Here is a 17,590-nt window from a genome sequence, read left to right on the forward strand (position 1 = left end):
CTGGAGGGTCCCCCTGAGCCCAGAAACTCAACTTGATCAAGTTCAAGCTCTTTAGGCTCAGTTTCCCTCAGCTCTTCCAGATCAGCCTCCTCAGAGACTTGATCCTCAACCTGGGGCAAGGCAAAGCCTTACCCTTACTGCTCTTCTTCTTGGAAGGTGTCTGGTCCTTAATTTCAGGATCCAGCACCTGTTCAGTGGGGCATCTTCTGGCCTGTGACCTAGTCACAGCAAGCACATGTGCTGGCAAGCCTCCATGTGAGTCCTCTGCTCCACTTCTGACCATTGTGATGACTCCAAATCATTGCCCAACAAACAATCAACTGGGAGGTCTGAACTGACTACAACTTTCTTTTGTCCCTTCACTCCACCCCAGGAGAAAGCCACAATTGCCACACTGTGACTAGTAGTGACATTGCTGGCATTGGTCACCAGGAAATCAGTACCTGGCATGATCTGTCCAGGGTCCACAAAGTTAGGTGTCACCATGGTGACACTGGCACAAGTGTCCCTATAGGCCTGAGCCATTTTGCCATTTATCAAAGGTGTCTGCCTGTATTTGCCCAAAGTATTGGGACTTATTTCAGGGGGCATATCCATATCCCCTGTACAGACAAGGACAGCCTGAGTGAGTGTGCCAACTAAGTTGTCAGACCCCTCAGTACCCAAGGTTAACCCAACTAATGCCTTGGGAGGTACACTACCACTACTGACTGTACTAGGGGGTGCAGTTGCCTTAGGGGCTGTAGTGGCAGGAGTTTGTCCTCCTCTTTTGGTGCACTCACTAAACCAGTGAGACTTACTTTTACAGTACTGGCACCACCTTTTTGACTGGCCTTCTTGAGTCTTCTTCTTCTGGGAAGCCTGACCCCCACCCTCTTTGGTTTGTTGGGGACCTGGTGAAGACTTCTGGTCATTTTGCTCATTCTTGACATTACCCTTCTGGTCTGCTTTCTTCTGACCACCCTGGTTCTGGTTCTGGTTCTGCTTGATCCTTGCCCTGACCCATTTGTCTGCCTTCTTTCCCAATTCTTGGGGAGAGGTCAGATCTGAATCAACAAGGTGCTGGTGCAACAACTGGTTCTGACAATTGTTTAAAATTTGTTCTCTCATCATTAGATTATACAATCCTGTGTAATCTGTAACCTTGCTACCCAGCAACCAGCCCTCCAAAGCCTTAGTGGCACAATCCACAAAGTCAGACCAGTCATGAGACTGAGTTTTCTGGGTGTCTCTGAACAGCAACCTGTACTGCTCAGTGGTTAAACCAAACCCATCAACCAGTGTATTCTTCAGGACCTGGTAATTGTTAGCATCCTCTACTCTTGTAGTGAGGAGCTTATCTCTACCTTTACCATCAAAGGAGAGCCACAGTATAGCTGCCCACTGACTCTGGGGAATGCACTGCACAGTGCAGGCCCTCTCCAGAGCAGCCATCCATTTCTGGATATCATCCCCTTGCTTAAAGGGGGGCACTATTTTAGTCAGGTGTTTAGTATCTAAACCCTTCTCTCTATCTCTTGGGAGATTGCTGCAACCAGTGGGAGCTAACCCACTCATCTGCTGCTCTCTTGCCAGGGCAAGCTTCTCTTTGGCCAGGGCAATTTCTTCCCTTTCAATCCTCAGTTCAGCTTGTCTCATCCTAGCTTCATGCTCCCTTCTCTGAGGGGAAGTAAATCTCCTCTGTGGAGGATTCCTTCTCCCCTGAGAAGAGGCATTAGAGTGCAGAGATCTATTGGAGTCCCTAGAAAGAGATCTATCTCTCCTAACTCCAAGGTTAGGCCCACTTCGGGTTAGTACTGGGGGTCCCCCAGATCCTAGCCCAAGTAAGTCTAAGTTGGCCCTGGTTAGCCTTCTGACTACCTCAAGACCTTTGTCTACCTCATCCCCAGAGAGTTCCTCTTGATCCTCCTCCTCAACTGCAGTAGCAATGTTGGGGAGATCTGGATCCCCAGAGGTTCCCTCTAAGGCTGGCATGTTCTCATGTAACTGAGAAAGCTTTCTGGCATCATATGTCTCTAAGAGACCTATCAGAAAGGGAATGGTGGGGTTAGACCCCTGCTTCAGTTTTCTGGAGACACAGATTTGTCTCATCTCCTGGAAACTGAGAGCTGCATATCTTGAAGTGACCTGTGGAGGGTCAACACTGACCAGGGGAGTCTCAGTAGATTCTCCCTGGGTAGACATGCTTTTCTAGTGAGGTGTAAGTGGTGCACTTACCTACACTATATGTTTGCCTACTGATCCCTTGCTAGAGTTGTAGTTTAGGGTGTGCTAGGCCCTAGGAGCTACAACAGCTGGTTCAGTAGAACTCAGAGTATTCTAAGCTAAGTTATATGTACCTTTAGTACTTATGTGATCTTTCACAAGATATTCTTAGGGCATGTGTGGTAAAACAACAGCAAGCTCAAATCCCAACCGCTGCTCACCAATGTTAGAAGTTGGCCTGATGTGCAGTGTTCACTATTCTAGTGATCACTATATATCAGTCCAAACAACCCTTATTGATGATTGGTTGTAAGTCAACCTTATAGACCAGCTATCCTAGTAGCATGGATACGAGCAGTCTAAGGCTAAGACTCTAGAGGGCGTGTTAAGCCAGCTGTTTTACCATCACATTACCCCTTGAACACCCCGTGAAAGGACACCACACAAGTGTTATGAAAATAAACAGTGTATTTATTAGAATCACAACAACCCTGTACTCTTTATGAGGACAGGGTGCTAGGCACACAACAAAACTCTTACGAAAATACTTAAGTTAGCACGTTATACACAAATGCCCGAGGGGCACGAAAAACCATATACTTTAAAAGTGGAATGCGAAATTACTAGCAGGTAAGTACAGTACTAATAGGCTTTGGACTCGCTAGGACTTGACTATAGAATCGTTAGATTACTTCTAGGAGACCTAGGGGACTCGGGTGCAGAGTGTGCACTCTCACGCGGGATGCGGGACAAAGTCTATGGGAGCTAGTAAAGGCAAAGTTAGTGTTCACGGGCGAACCCGACCTGGTAGGAAGAAAACGACAGTGGATCCTGACCCTAGGATAGTGAGGCTATGCTGGGACACCGAAGTGCCGAAGTTACCTAGCCCAGGGGCTGCAGCTGCATAGGTCTGAAAAGACGTCGGGAATCTCGTTGCCGGACCAGGAGCCTGGAAGAAGGAAGTTGCTGGCAGGCGACCAGTGAAGGAAAGTTCGATGGATCCAAGCCTGGATCAAGGAAGAAGAAAACCTGAAAGCAGAGGGGACCAAGTTCTTGAATCACTAGCCAGTGATTAAGTGGGCACCAGGATGGCACCGGGCGAAGTCACCTCGACTAGGTGAGTGGGCGACGCTGGCTCTGCAGATCTCACGGACCAGGAGGCGTTGTCGGCGACCAGGATGGAGAGGCGAGCTGTCCCACGATGGATGAAGCTGTCGGCGTCGAAGTTACCCAGGATTGGGCAACAAGCCTTGGCTAATTCAAGCCCACGCGGTGGACTCAAAATGGCGTCTTGAGTGGACCAGGAGGGTCCGGAGTGCTCCTCTTCTGGAAGGGAGCAAGGGCCAGTCTGGAGCAACCAGACTAGCAGCAGTGATGTCGTCGGGCGTCGTTCAGGAGGCCACAAGCCAGCGGGCTAGTAGCCAAACAACGCGGTGAGCAGCAAAAAGCAGAAGGGCCCCACGCCGATCGTGGAGATGCTGGGGGGCTACTCTTCGGTGCTGGAGCTGCTCAGGGTCGGGGCTTCTCGGACCCCAAAGCACTCACCAGGAAATTACTCGGCGGGCTTGCTGTGCAGAAGTCGTGCAGTCTTGAAGATGGCCGGTCCCTCGAGGTCTCGTCACACCCACGAATCTCAGCGTGACTGATGATGTAGGTAGAGGTCAGAGGTGCCAGGGAAGCCGGTTCTCGTCGAGCTGGGCAGTCTTGATCCGGAGGAGAGACTTGCAGCAGACCGCAGTGTTCTTAAGATGGTGCCTGCGGATGCAGGGTGACTACTCCTTAGTCACAAGGGAGAAATCTTAGGAAGAAGTCTTGAGTTCCTTTCGTGGAAAGTAGTTTCAGGATTCAAAGATGATCTGATTTGGAAGGGGGCCAGTTCCTACCTTTATCCTGTAAAAAGGGGCTGGCACGCGACTAAGTCCTGCCCTAGGGGTGGGACTAGGAGGGGGGTGGTTACACCCACTTCCTTGGCGGGCTTTTCCCCAGCACTGGGTCTGGAGTGACCCTGGAACTGGTTCCAGCCAGCCTATGCACAGTGAGCACCGGGGTGCCACGTGCAGTCACCTTCCTCTAAAGCCCTGCCTACCTACAATACACAAAACCCTGTCTGGGACGGTGCTGGCACCGCCCCTGGCAGGAAACCCTTTGTCCTTATCTCCTGCTCTGGGAGGACTCCCAGCAGCAGGAGGGCAGACTTGTGTCTCGGTGGCAGCATCCATTTTGTGGAGCTGAGGCTCTGTTTGACTTTAACCGGGGTTAGGGGTTACATACATGTCGTGTCCCTCTAGAAGGGTGGAATGCTAACCCCGTCGCCAGAATTGGCGAGGGGTTAGTATTCCAATTCGTATGACACCTTACTCGACATGTTTTGATAAAGCGATACCAGAGTTGCCATATAACCGCGAGGATTATAATGCACTTAAGAGTATATGGTATGCGATATCATGGAAACGGCTAAGGGATGGATCCCGAAAGCCGCAGACAGGCTCAGCTCATGCCAGAGCACCATCTCACACGATTCCAAGCACTCTGCCTTCAGGATTGTTAAGGCCTGCCATAGGAGTGACTGATAGGAGATCTGTGTGTCCATTTTAGGGCTAGATATAGGTATACTATATCTAAAGCAAAGGGTAACTACACCACCTTGCCCCAGCTGTCGTGCAGCCAGTTGTGTCAGTTTAGTTAGTCAGCCCAGGGGTGGCATAATACATGCTTCAGCCCCTGGGAGACTTCTGGGTACCTCAGCCCTGGGTACAGGGACTTAGAGAGGGCCCAGTGCCAATTCAGTACCTGAGTACAATTTGGATAGAGAGAACAGCTAGGCTGTGGGTCTGATTAGCAGGCCCACAGCCAGGGAAAGTCGTAAACCAGTGCAGCAAAAAGCAAAAATCTGGGTGATCATAGGATTGCAGACCCTACTCTCCTACAAGGGGCGTGGTCTGATCACGAGCTGTGACTGGGATGGTGGGAGTGGGCGGGCCAGGGAAGCAAAGCGCAGGAAAAGGAGGCAGACATCAGATTTAAAGTGACATAACATATTTACATGGTGACCCAACATTAAAGAAATGACATGCACGGCTTTCAAGACTAAGAGATATAAATGGTACCAATATGACAATTAGCAAGGGAGTGGAACCCAGGGGCAACTTGTCAGGAGAGTATTGCAATAAAACAGCATTAGATGAGGGCGTAGTCACAGCCAGATATGCATATCGAGGTATAAAACAGTTGGCAAGGTGTATCAAAACATCTGGATAGGGTCGCAGTCAAAGAACAGTGGAAGTATAATGAATACAGGGTGACTGTCAATAGTAGATCTACCACAAACCGGTTCTAAAGGAGGAGGCAAAGAGGTTAAATGGAGCAGGGGGGTGCAGGCAGGAATCAAAAACAGTGGGGGTACTGAATAGGGATGGGATCAGTGGGAATGTATTGCCAGATGGCTACGTGGTGTCTGTGTTCCACTCATCTAGAGTGTTAAGGCCAGCGGTGACCGAGTTGCAGAGAGTCATCCACTTGCATTCTGCTTTGTTCAGCAGGATTTTCATGTCCTCTCCCCGGGCTGGAAGTGTTGGTTTATCAATGACTTCCTCTTTTTCAGCCAACTCGCCACTTCAAGGTCAGGACAGCATGCACCTTTTTGGCATGATGACCTCTTTTATTGCTGTAGTTCCCTTATGCCCTCTTACACATGCATCCGCTACAAAAGTGCCTAGCAGCACAATGGTTGAACAAGCAGAAGGCCACTGGGAAGGTCTTTTGTTGATTTGGGCTAGCACCTATCACTCGCTGCGGTGGTGGAATAGCGACAACCTGTGGCAGGGCTGGCCTAATCTAAACCCAGTTCCGCTAGTGACCATCACCAAAGATGATTTGTGGAGGAGGAGGTGTGGTGGGAGATATAAGTGTTCATCTGCAGTACTTGACTGTTCTGGGCATGTGGGTACCCCGCCACCGAGGTTTCCACACCAGGAACCTGAAGCTACGAGCTGTTCAGTTAGCTCTCAAAGCCTTTTTCTGCCACCTACAACACAAGGTATCACTCATCCAGATAGACAACATAGCAGCCATGTTCTAGCTTTAGAAACCAGGAGACAGACATACACAACAGCTGTCAGTGTTAGCACAGGGCATTTAGCGGTGGGCACTCTACCACAGGATCCATCTACTGGAGAACATACTGTGAGTAGACTGCAACTATGCAGACCGGCTCAGCAGGATGCAGCAAGTCCATCAGTTGAAACTCGAGCCACCAGTCCTACTCTCATACTTCTGTCATTGAGTGTTCCCGGACATAGAGCTCTTCGCTACAGCAGAAAACGCTAAATGCCCAAGCTTCTCCTCCAGGTCCCCACAGTCAATGGACAAGGCACTATGGATGAACCAGTCAGGGGTATTTGCCTACGCTTTTCTCCTCTCCTACTCCTTCAGTAAGCTTCAGCGAACATCCCTCACTCATACTGGTTGCTCCCATGTGGGCCAGACAACCCTGGTTAACCATGCTTCTCAACCTGTCCCTTCAGAAGCTGTCCAACCTTCCATATTTTGTAGCCCAGAACCAGAGCACCATTGGGGGCCCGAAGCGCAGGCAGCTCAATCTTGCGATTTGGCTCCTGAAATCATAGAGATTGACTGCCTCAATCTGCCTCCTGAATGTGTGTCCATTTTGAAGGAGGCCTGAGGACCCACAACATGGGGCAGCTAAGCGGACAAATAGAAATGGTTTGTCCATTACTGCCTTTCCGAACACATTGACCGATTGAAACCAGTGGTCCAAAACATAGCATGCTACCTGATATATTTACAGCCGCCAGGCCTTCTTCCTGTCCCAGTCATGAAAGCTTTTATAGAGGATCTTACGCTGATTATTCCACACAGGGTACCCCCAGGTCTATAGAAGCCTTATGCTTTAGTTAACACGTTTCTGTCCTGCTTGAATGCTGTATTTGTACGCAATTATCCGCATCCATGATTTACCTTTCCATCACCCTCCCAACAATCTTTACACTTTGTCCTGAGATGAGGAACGGAGTGCAGTATGTCTAGGTGGTCCCGAATACTGAATAAAAGGAAGACATGTAGTTAGAGGAACTGTTGTGGAGAATGATGAAATGGATGTAATATTAGGGTACATGTTGATATGTGAAGTAAATGGCAGGAGAAGTATATAAAAATAAGATTGTCAGTTTTTATGACACAGCGACTGTTAAGCTGTGCTTAAATCATCAAACATTTTAGAATGTTGTGCACCCTTTTAATCCGCAATCCCAATTTATTAAATACTGCAGTTTGATGTTTTTTCCTATCTTTGAAGTAATTCAAATTATAATTTGTGTGTGTTTTTTATTTTTTTTAGGATAAAATATATATGTATGGTGGAAAAAGAGATGAAACTGGCAATGTTACAAATCAGCTATGGGTTCTTCATGTTAAGAACCAGTCCTGGTCTCAGCTGATTGCACAAGCCAAAGAGCAGTATGCAGTGGTTGGGCATTCGGCACACATAGTCACACTAGAAGATGGCAGTACTGTGATGCTGGTCATCTTTGGGCACTGTCCACTCTACGGATATATAAGCATCATTCAAGAATATAATCTAGGTATGTAAAAATAAATATCTTTGTAATAAGCTTGCTTCCAGTAATTGTAATTTTGTTCAGCTAGGCATTCAATGTTTGTTGTTGAGCATACATTTGCTGCTAGTATCTCAAGCTATTCTGAGTGTCTCTCTGTAGAGCTAAAGACTTCCACTGGTGATGTTTAATTTGAAGCAAACATCAAATGTGACTGTCGCAGTTTACAAGGATCTAATGTATCCTTCCCTTCCAAGGGATCCTCATCAGTAGTCCTAAGCACTGAATAGTCATGCCAGCATGCAGGGTCCCAAAGCACTTCAACCAAAATTTATATAAACTTGTACAGGTACAACTGCAAAATACATTTGTGTAGAAAGGATCACAATAATGATTTGAATATAACTAGATTTTCAGCCTATAAAAAGCTAAAAAATGACCAAATTTAATTTTAAATAAGCATCCCATTTAATAGAATAGTCGCTAAACAAATAAGTGACTATATCTTTCACAAACATTTTTTAAAAGGAAAGTGAATGAAGGGCAATGTTAGTGGACGGGCTGCAATGCAGATGCATTCAAAAACTGGCACTGTGCGTTTAATGACTGCACTCTACTCATTGTATTCCATCCTTCCTCACTGGTGGCAGGTCAGTTTTTTTTTCTTGCTCCTGGTAACAAAATCCTGGGCATGAGCTCTGACGTTTTGATTTATTTCTCATTGGAAATAGTTCCAAACCCGATTCTTTTGAGTCACTCAACATCTTTTAAGACTGAGTGCATTTAAATATTTTTCGTAAAGAGAATCCTTCTCCTATACGAATCCCTTCACTATGGGCCAGATGTACGACCCTAAATTGCATGCGCAAACAGTTTTGCGACCCGTTTGCGCATGCAAAATGGTCCAGGGCCATGTACAATTCCTAAACAGCGAGTCGTAATTTATTTGCGACGCGCTATTTAGGAATTGTGATTCGCTGTTAGGAAGGGACGTTCCCTTCCTAATGGCGTCCGCAAAGTAATGTATGAATGTTTTGTACCACCCAGGACCATCTAAGTAAACTTTAATCATAGCGATTCTAAAGAAAAAGGTTTGTGAATTAAATTTCCTACCTCGGGGATTGTCGTAAGATGTACTTTAAGGGATGGAAATTGTAGGTCAAACCTTGCTGGATGAAGCGGGTAAGGAATCCCCACTTCTTCCTGGCACCTGGACGCACTGTGGTTGTTCTAAACTCACCAAATGCAGAACTTTTTCCAACTAAAGGCGTATGATGTTCTTGTAGGAGGACTTTTGGCCTCTCTGAGATTGACCATACAATCTTGAGGCAAATGTAGAAGTCCATAGTGTAAGAATTGGAAGCTAGGCTGCTATGTTCAACGATGTGTGGCTGGGATTCGAGACATGATCCCCGAACTTGCACATGAGATACTGTCTGCACAGCAGCCTCCACAGTTATTACTCTGATAGATGCATTCAGTCTGTAAACCACCACTGCTGTAGCCATTCTTGCGCTATCAGAAAATGGAAATGGATGTAGATTTATAAAGCGCGGATTGCTGCCCGGAGGCGTCCAAGCGCTAAGGGTCATCCTGGTCTTGGAATGATACAGCTTGATCAGAATACTGGGTATCAGTAGAATGGGAGGAAACGTGTACTGAAGATTCTGTCACCCGCATGTGGTCCGACAACTGAGTTTGATGAACATGGGAAACACAAGATGCGTGGATGAGCCTCTGGTTTTAGTGCAGTTCGCCTCAACCAAGAACTCTGTCTCCGGCAAATGTGGCAATATCCATGACCAGACAGTTTTTATATATCCAACGGTATAGTAATGACACATATATCCTCATTAAATGTTTCTTGAAAATCCTAACCTGCCTTTCTTTGACAGATACTCTGTGAATCTTTGGCGAGAGTCTCAAAGATCTGTTGTGTGTTCCTAAAAGTGCAGTGACAAAAGAAAACTTGATTGTTGCTGCTAAAGTTAAGCAGCAAAGTTGTGCTTTCTTTGCAGCAGGCACTATTACAGAGTCGACAAAAGGATCTTTTTCTGAGGGAAAGAGGATTTCGATCTGAAAGTCTACACATCTTCATAAATCTGGATTGTGCAGACTTTACTGAAGCAGGGGTTAGAAATAATTGTATAGCAGGATCAAGCAATCCTGGAACCAAATGCAAAGGAGGAATGGATGCTGTTCTCTAATGTAAATCTTGAATATTACCAAAGTAGTTTTATTTTGGGTCAGAATAGGAATGTTCGACTTTACTGCCCCTTTAACCAGAAACTAGGCGAGTCATTTACAGGTGATCTTCTAACAAGAGGTGAATCAGAGTTTGGTAATAATCTCCAATAGAGCGATAAGAAGAGGAACAGTATGTAGACTATACTTCCTTGTGAGAGTGAGATCTTCTGATGGTATGATTAGATCTGCAATTTGATCTTCATCTCCCTCTAGAGGATTGTCTAGACCGTTCTCTAGAAGATGTTTTACACAGTTATCTTTGTCTTCTCTAGGAACCTCTTTCCTTTTCAAGTCTTTCAGGTGTTCTGGACAGTCATATTGTCCTTTTACTGTGATTCCTTTCCTTATGAGGCAATAGCTATGGATGCTTTGGATACAACAGCGGAGATTTCAAAAGTACTGGATAAGTAGGAGTGCCCAGCGAGAAGTGTGGAGAATTAAAACCACTTGGCTAAGGTGACTTAGGGAAGTCACCTGTGAGGTAGTTTTGTCTAACAGGTTCTGAAATAATCCAAATCTGAAAGAAACGGGTTAGTATTAGATTCCTTACCTCAGAATATCCCCAGGTGTCAGACTGGATCTGGAAACTTTTGCGTAGCAGTACCCTTGCTCGTCTGTAGGCGGCGTCTGAGGGTCCATCGTCGGCGTCGTTGGCGCCGGGATGACGGCGCCGGAGTACTTAGACGCCGCCCTCTTGCGCTGACGTCAGTTCTTCTTTTTTCCGCGCCAGCAAGCTCCGATCCGGAAAAAGTTGTACCCTAGTCACTTTTTGACTAACTTTTTCGATCCTTTTTGATAGTCTTTCGAAGTCTCTCGACTCAGACTGTGCCGGTAGCGATGCCCGGGTTCAAACCCTGCGTCGATTGCAACCGACTGATGTCGGTTACCGACCCCCATCGCCTTCACTGTTTGGGCCCTGACCACGACGACAAGTCCTGCTCCGACTGCCGGGCCCTGACGTCCAAAGCTAGACGGGAGCGGTCCCGCAAGCGACTCGAGCTCCGGCAGTCAGCCCCCCGCTGCTCGAGGTCCCGGTCCGGAAGGAGGTCGAGAGACCGGTCGCAGGGCCGGAGTCACCACAATTCCGGGAGTCGTCATCAGTCTTCGGGCTCGAAGTCCTCAGGTAAGAGGCACAAGAAGTCGAAGAGGCGACGCCGCTCTTCTGACTCCCCCCGCCGCTCGCGCGACGCGGCCTGGGGTTCGGGCGACACCGGCTCCGCCGGAGCTGCAGGCGTCGCGGCCTGCTCCATACCCGCCGGTCCCTGGGCAGAACGCGACGCTGGAGGAGATAGAGTCCTTCCTCATGACCATGAGGTCGCTTGCTCCTCCGTCTGGTTCCGCGGCGCCTTTGGGCCAAGCGGCCCGACTGGGTCCCCACGCGGGCCGGGTGCATCGGCCCCGGCGCCGTCGGGTGCTTCGGCCCCGGCGCCGTCGGGTGCTTCGGCCCCAGCGCCTTTGACGACTTCGGTCCCGACACCGCAGGGCCCCGCCGGATCCGGATCCGGGTCGTCGCCGGTCGACCTCACGACCTCGCCGGTAGGGATGCCTGGGTTCAAACCCTGCGTCGATTGCAACCGACTGATGTCGGTTACCGACCCCCATCGCCTTCACTGTCTGGGCCCCGACCACGACGACAAGTCCTGCTCTGACTGCCGGGCCCTGACGTCCAAAGCTAGACGGGAGCGGTCCCGCAAGCGACTCGAGCTCCGGCAGTCAGCGACCCCCAGGGGGCGCCCCCAGGGTGTCGCCCCCGGCTCCGTCCCAGGACGACGCCGTCCCGATCTTACCCTCGATTTGCGCTGGAGCGGCGCAGCTCGGCGCCGCTATCGACGCCGATGGGAGATTTATACTTCTACGACCCGGCCCCATCCTTTGAACCTGAGTACCAGGTGATGGGCGACTAGGAGGATTGGGAGGGGTCCAAGGACCCTCTGGCACGTGAGTGTCAGTCTTCTCAGGACTGGGCAGGTGAGCTTGGGGAGGTCAGTGGTCTGGACTCTTCGCCCGACACTGGTTTTGTCTCCCCTCCTACCGTGGCTACGTTGGAGGGGGCTGCCTATAGTGTGGTGCTGACGCGGGCTGCCAAGGCCTTGGGCCTTGAGCTCCCCGTCGCGGCCGTGAGGACTAACCTCCTCACTGAGTTCCTTAAACCGCAGGCAAGCTCGGCCGAGCCTCTGCTGCCTTTTAATGAGGCCTTGTCAGACGTTCTTCTGGGCACTTGGTCCAAGCCCGCTACGGGTCCGCCTGTAGATAGGAACGTGGCCAGGTGCCACCGCCCGGCTCCGGGCGACCCTTGCTTCCTGTCCACCCACCCCACCCTCGAGAGCCTGGTCATCCAGGCCTCTAACTCCCAGACCGCATTCCCGACGGCTCTCCACGATCGGCAATCCAAGAGGTATGAGCAATATGGGAAAAAGGTATTCTCCTCCCTGAGTTTGGGGTTGAGGTCAGTCAACACCTCATCCCTCTTGTGCCGTTACACCCACTCTCTGTGGGACACGGTCGCGAACGTGCTGCAACAATGTCCGAGGGGGTCTGGACTAAACTCGCCCAAGCCCTTGCGGAGGGTCGAGATGCGGCACGGTATTCCATCCGGTGTGGGCTGGATACCACGGACTCACTGGGCAGAGCGATGGCAACGACGGTGGCGATTTGTCGCCACGCCTGGTTGAGGGCTGCCAACTTTTCGGCTGATGTCCAAAACACCCTTATGGACATGCCGTTTGATGGCCGTCGCCTCTTTGGTGACAAAGCAGACCATGCACTTGACCGCTTTAAGGACTCCAGGGCTACGGCCAAGTCCTTGGGCCTCTCGGCCCCGCGCCAGCCAACGGATGCCTTTCGCTCCTTTCGTGGCCAAGGAAGGGGCGCCCCCACACGTCCTGCCAGCCATGGGCCGCAAACTACCATCCAACGTGGTGGCGGACGTGGAAACCGCCGTGGCGGCGGTCGGGGACAACGGCGAGGCCAGTCCACACCTACCCCTGAAGCATCCGCCTCAAAACCCTCCTAGTCCGAGCTTTCAGGCCCATGTGACGCCAGTGGGGGGCAGGGATCGCCATCACCACCTCCACTGGCGCACTGCCACATCGGACAGGTGGGTACTGCAAATCGTCCGAAGGGGCTACTCCCTCCCCTTCGAGACGTCCCCTCCAGCCATGCCACTGCAGTACCACCGCGTGTCGGGAGATCACTTGAAACTTCTACAAGAGGAAGTTACGGCCCTCTATGGCCAAGGGGGCCATCAAGCGCGTTCCTGGGCCAGAAGTAGGGTGTGGTTGTTACTCCCTGTGAGAAGTTGGCCTGATGTGCAGTGCTCACTATTCTAGTGATCACTATATATCAGTCCAAACAACCCTTATTGATGATTGGTTGTAAGTCAACCTTATAGACCAGCTATCCTAGTAGCATGGATACGAGCAGTCTAAGGCTAAGACTCTAGAGGGCGTGTTAAGCCAGCTGTTTTACCATCACATTACCCCTTGAACACCCAGTGAAAGGACACCACACAAGTTGTTATGAAAATAAACAGTGTATTTATTTATAACAAGACTACCCTGGCTCTTTATGAGACAGGGAGCTAAGCACACAACAAAACTCTTATAAAAATACTTTAAGTCGCACAATTTACACAAATGCCCGAGGGGCACGAAAAACCATATACTCTAAAAGTGGAATGCGAATTACTAGCAGGTAAGTAACAATTCTCAGAGGCTTTAGAAACGCTAGGCCTACAATACTAAACACTCAGGTTAGGAGCAGGAGGCCTAGGGACACCACGTGCAGAGTGGGAACTCTCACGCGTAAGGCGGGAAAAAGCCTATGGAAGCTAGAACTCACAAAGTTACTGTTCTCGGGCGAACCCGACTAGGTAGGTCGAAAACGACAGTGGATCTGGACCCTTGGATAGTGAGGCTATGCTGGGGCACCGAAATGCCGAAGTTACCTAGCCCAGGGGCTGCGGCTGCATAGGTCTGAAAAGACGTCGGGATTCCTCGTTGACGAACCAGGAGCCTGAAGAAGAAGTTGCTGGCAGGCGGCCAGTGAAGAAAAGTTCGAAGAGATCCAAGCCTGGATCAGGATAGAAGAAACCTGAAAGCAGAGGGGACCAAGTTCTTGAATCACTAGCCAGTGATTAAGTGGGCACCAGAATGGCACCGGGCGAAGTCACCGCAGTCAGGTGAGTGGGCGCTGCTGGGCTCTGTAGTGTCACGGACCAGGAGGCGTTGTCGGCGACCAGGATGGAGGTACGAGCTGTCCCACGATGGATGATGCTCTCGACGTCGCTGGACCCAGGATTGGGGCAACAAGTCTTGGCAAATTCAAGCCCACGCGGTGGACCTAAAATGGCGTCTGGAGTGGACCAGGAGGGTCCGGGGTGCTCCTCTTTTGGAAGGGAGCCAGGGCCAGTCTGGAGCAACCAGACCAGCAGCAGTGATGTCGTCGGGCGTCGTCAGGAAGGCCACAAGCCAGCGGGCTAGTAGCCAAACAACGCGGTGAGCAGCAAAAAGCAGAAGGGCCCCACGCAGATCGTGGAGATGCTGGGAGGCTGGACTTCGGTGCTGGAGCTGCTCAGGGTCGGGGCTTCTCGGTCCCCAAAGCACTCACCAGAGGATCCCTCGGCGGTCGTGCTGGAAAGAAGTCGTGCAGTCTTGAAGATGGCCGGTCCCTCGAGGTCTCGTCGCACCCACGGTTCTCAGCTTGGCTGTAGAGGTGGGTAGAGGTCAGAGGTGCCAGGGAAGCCGGTTCTCGTCGAGCTGGGCGGTCGGATTCCGGAGGAAGGACTTGCAGCAGACCGCAGTGTTCTTTAAGGTGGTGCCTGCGGATGCAGGGTGACTACTCCTTAGCCACAAGGGAGACTCTTGAAGAAGAAATCTTGATGTCCTTTCGTAGAAAGTCGTGTCTTGATTCCAAAGATGATCTAATTTGGAAGGGGGCCTGCTCCTACCTTTATCTGGGAAAAGGGGGCTGGCACGCGACTAAGTCCTGCCCTATGGGTGGGACCAGGAGGGGGGTGGTTACACCCCTCTCCTTTGGCAGGCTTTCCCCAGGCCAGGGGCTGGAGTGCCCCTGGAACTGGTTTCAGCCGGCCTATGCACAGTGAGCACCGGGGTGCCACTTGCAGTCACCTTCCTCTGTAGCCCTGCCTACCTGGAATACACAAAACCCTGTCTGGGACGGTGCTGGCACCGCCCCTGGCAGGAAACCCTTTGTCCTTGCCTCCTGCTCTGGGAGGACTCCCAGCAGCAGGAGGGCAGACTTGTGTGTCGGTGGCAGCATCCATTTTGTGGAGCTGAGGCTATGTCTGACTTTAACCGGGGTTACAGGTTACATACATGTCGTGTCCCTCTAGAAGGGTGGAATGCTAATCCCGTCGCCAGAATTGGCGAGGGGTTAGTATTCCAATTCGTATGACACCTTACTCGACATGTTTTGATAAAGCGATACCAGAGTTGGCATATAACCGCGAGGATTATAATGCACTTAAGAGTATATGGTATGCGATATCATGGAAACGGCTACGGGATGGATCCCGAAAGCCGCAGACAGGCTCAGCTCATGCCAGAGCACCATCTCACACGATTCCAAGCACTCTGCCTTCAGGATTGTTAAGGCCTGCCATAGGAGTGACTGATAGGAGATCTGTGTGTCCATTTTTAGGGTTAGATATAGGTATACTATATCTAAAGCAAAGGGTGATTACACCACCTTGCCCCAGCTGTCGTGCAGCCAGTTGTGTCAGTTTAGTCAGCCCAGGGGTGGCACAATACATGCTTCAGCCCCTGGGAGACTTCTGGGTGCACCTCAGCCCTGGGTACAGGGACTTAGAGAGGGCCCAGTGCCAATTCAGTACCTGAGTACAATTTGGATAGAGAGAACAGCTAGGCTGTGGGTCTGATTAGCAGGCCCACAGCCAGGGAAAGTCGTAAACCAGTGCAGCAAAAAGCAAAAATCTGGGTGATCATAGGATTGCAGACCCTACTCTCCTACATGACCCCCCCCAAACTTTGGGACAATAAACTAACCTTGACCAGGTGAGTCTTCTTGCTCTAAGTGGAAATACCTGGAGAGCCCATCAGCATTGCTGTGATCAGTACCAGGTCTATGCTCCACTGTAAAATCCATCCCCTGTAGGGAAATGGACCACCTAAGCAGTTTGGGGTTTTCACCCTTCATCTAATTTAGCCACAAGAGGGGCTTATGGTCGGTCTGAATGGTGAAGTGAGTGCCAAACAAGTAGGCCCTCAGCTTCTTCAGGGCCCAAACCACAGCAAAGGCCTCCCTCTCAATAGCGAACCAATTTTTCTCTCTGGGGGTCAGCCTCCTACTAATGAAAGCAATAGGCTGATCATTACCATCAAAATTCAGCTGAGACAGAACAGCTCCCACACCCAACTCAGAAGCATCTGTTTGGACAATGAATGGCTTGGAGTAATCTGGACTCTTTAGGATAGGTGCTGTGCACATGGCCTGCTTTAGGTCATTGAATGCTTTCTGACAGCTTGCTGTCCACTGAACTTTCTTTGGCATCTTTTTGCTTGTCAGGTCATTAAGAGGGGTCACTATGGACCCATAATTTCTGACAAACTTCCTATAATACCCAGTCAGGCCCAAGAAAGCTCGAACCTGAGTCTGGGTGATTGGAGGAGCCCAGTCCTGGATGGCCTGTATTTTACTCTCCAATGGCTGAACCTGGCCTCCACCTACAAGGTGGCCCAGGTATACAACCTGTGTCTGCCCTATCTGGCACTTAGTGGCCTTGATAGTGAGGCCTGCCTTTTGCAGAGCCTCTAACACTTTCCTCAGGTGGACCAGGTGATCCTCCCAGGTGGAGCTAAAGACAGCAATGTCGTCAAGATATGCTGCACAGAAGTCATCCAGCCCAGTGAGGACTTGATTCACCAACCTTTGGAAGGTGGCAGGTGCATTTTTCAAACCAAAGGGCATTACCACAAACTGATAATGCCCACCAGGGGTAGAAAATGCTGTCTTGGGTGTGGCCTCCTCAGCTAACCTGATTTGCCAATACCCAGCTGTCAAATCAAATGTACTTAAGAAGTTGGCAGAAGCCAATTTATCTATAAGTTCATCTGCTCTTGGTATTGGGTGGGCATCAGTCTTAGTGACTGCATTGAGGCCTCTGTAGTCTACGCAAAACCTCATCTCTGTCTTACCACCCTGGGTGTGAGGCTTTGGCACTAGAACTACTGGGCTAGCCCAAGGGCTATCTGAGGGCTCAATGACTCCCAGCTCTAACATTTTCTGCACTTCTGTTTTGATGTAGTCTCTAACATGATCAGGCTGTCTGTAGATTTTACTCTTGACAGGCAGACTGTCTCCAGTGTCAACATCATGGGTACACCAATCAGTTTGGCTGGGTGTCAGAGAGAACATATGTCTGAAGGATTGCAGAACTTGCCTGTAATCCTGTTGCTGATGTTCAGTGAGGCTGCCACAAAAGACAACACCATCTACTGATCCATCATCAGGATTCTGAGTGAGCAGGTCTGGGAGAGGGTCACTCTCTTCCTCCTGTCCCTCATCTGTGGCCATGAGCAAGCTCA

General features: G+C 50.2%; 1 protein-coding gene across 1 annotated transcript in view; it reads left to right on the forward strand.

Moving 5' to 3' along the window:
- Positions 1-17,590, forward strand: part of ATRN (attractin) — an 800,866-nt gene that overhangs the window by 162,405 nt on the left and 620,871 nt on the right. Inside the window, exon 8 of the mRNA XM_078678722.1 lies at positions 7,562-7,805. Within this exon, the coding sequence (XP_078534848.1) occupies positions 7,562-7,805 (244 nt within the window). The remainder of the gene's footprint in view (positions 1-7,561; positions 7,806-17,590) is intronic.

Source organism: Lissotriton helveticus, chromosome 2_2, assembly GCF_964261635.1.
Source record: "Lissotriton helveticus chromosome 2_2, aLisHel1.1, whole genome shotgun sequence".
In the NCBI taxonomy this organism is placed as follows: Eukaryota; Metazoa; Chordata; class Amphibia; order Caudata; family Salamandridae; genus Lissotriton; species Lissotriton helveticus.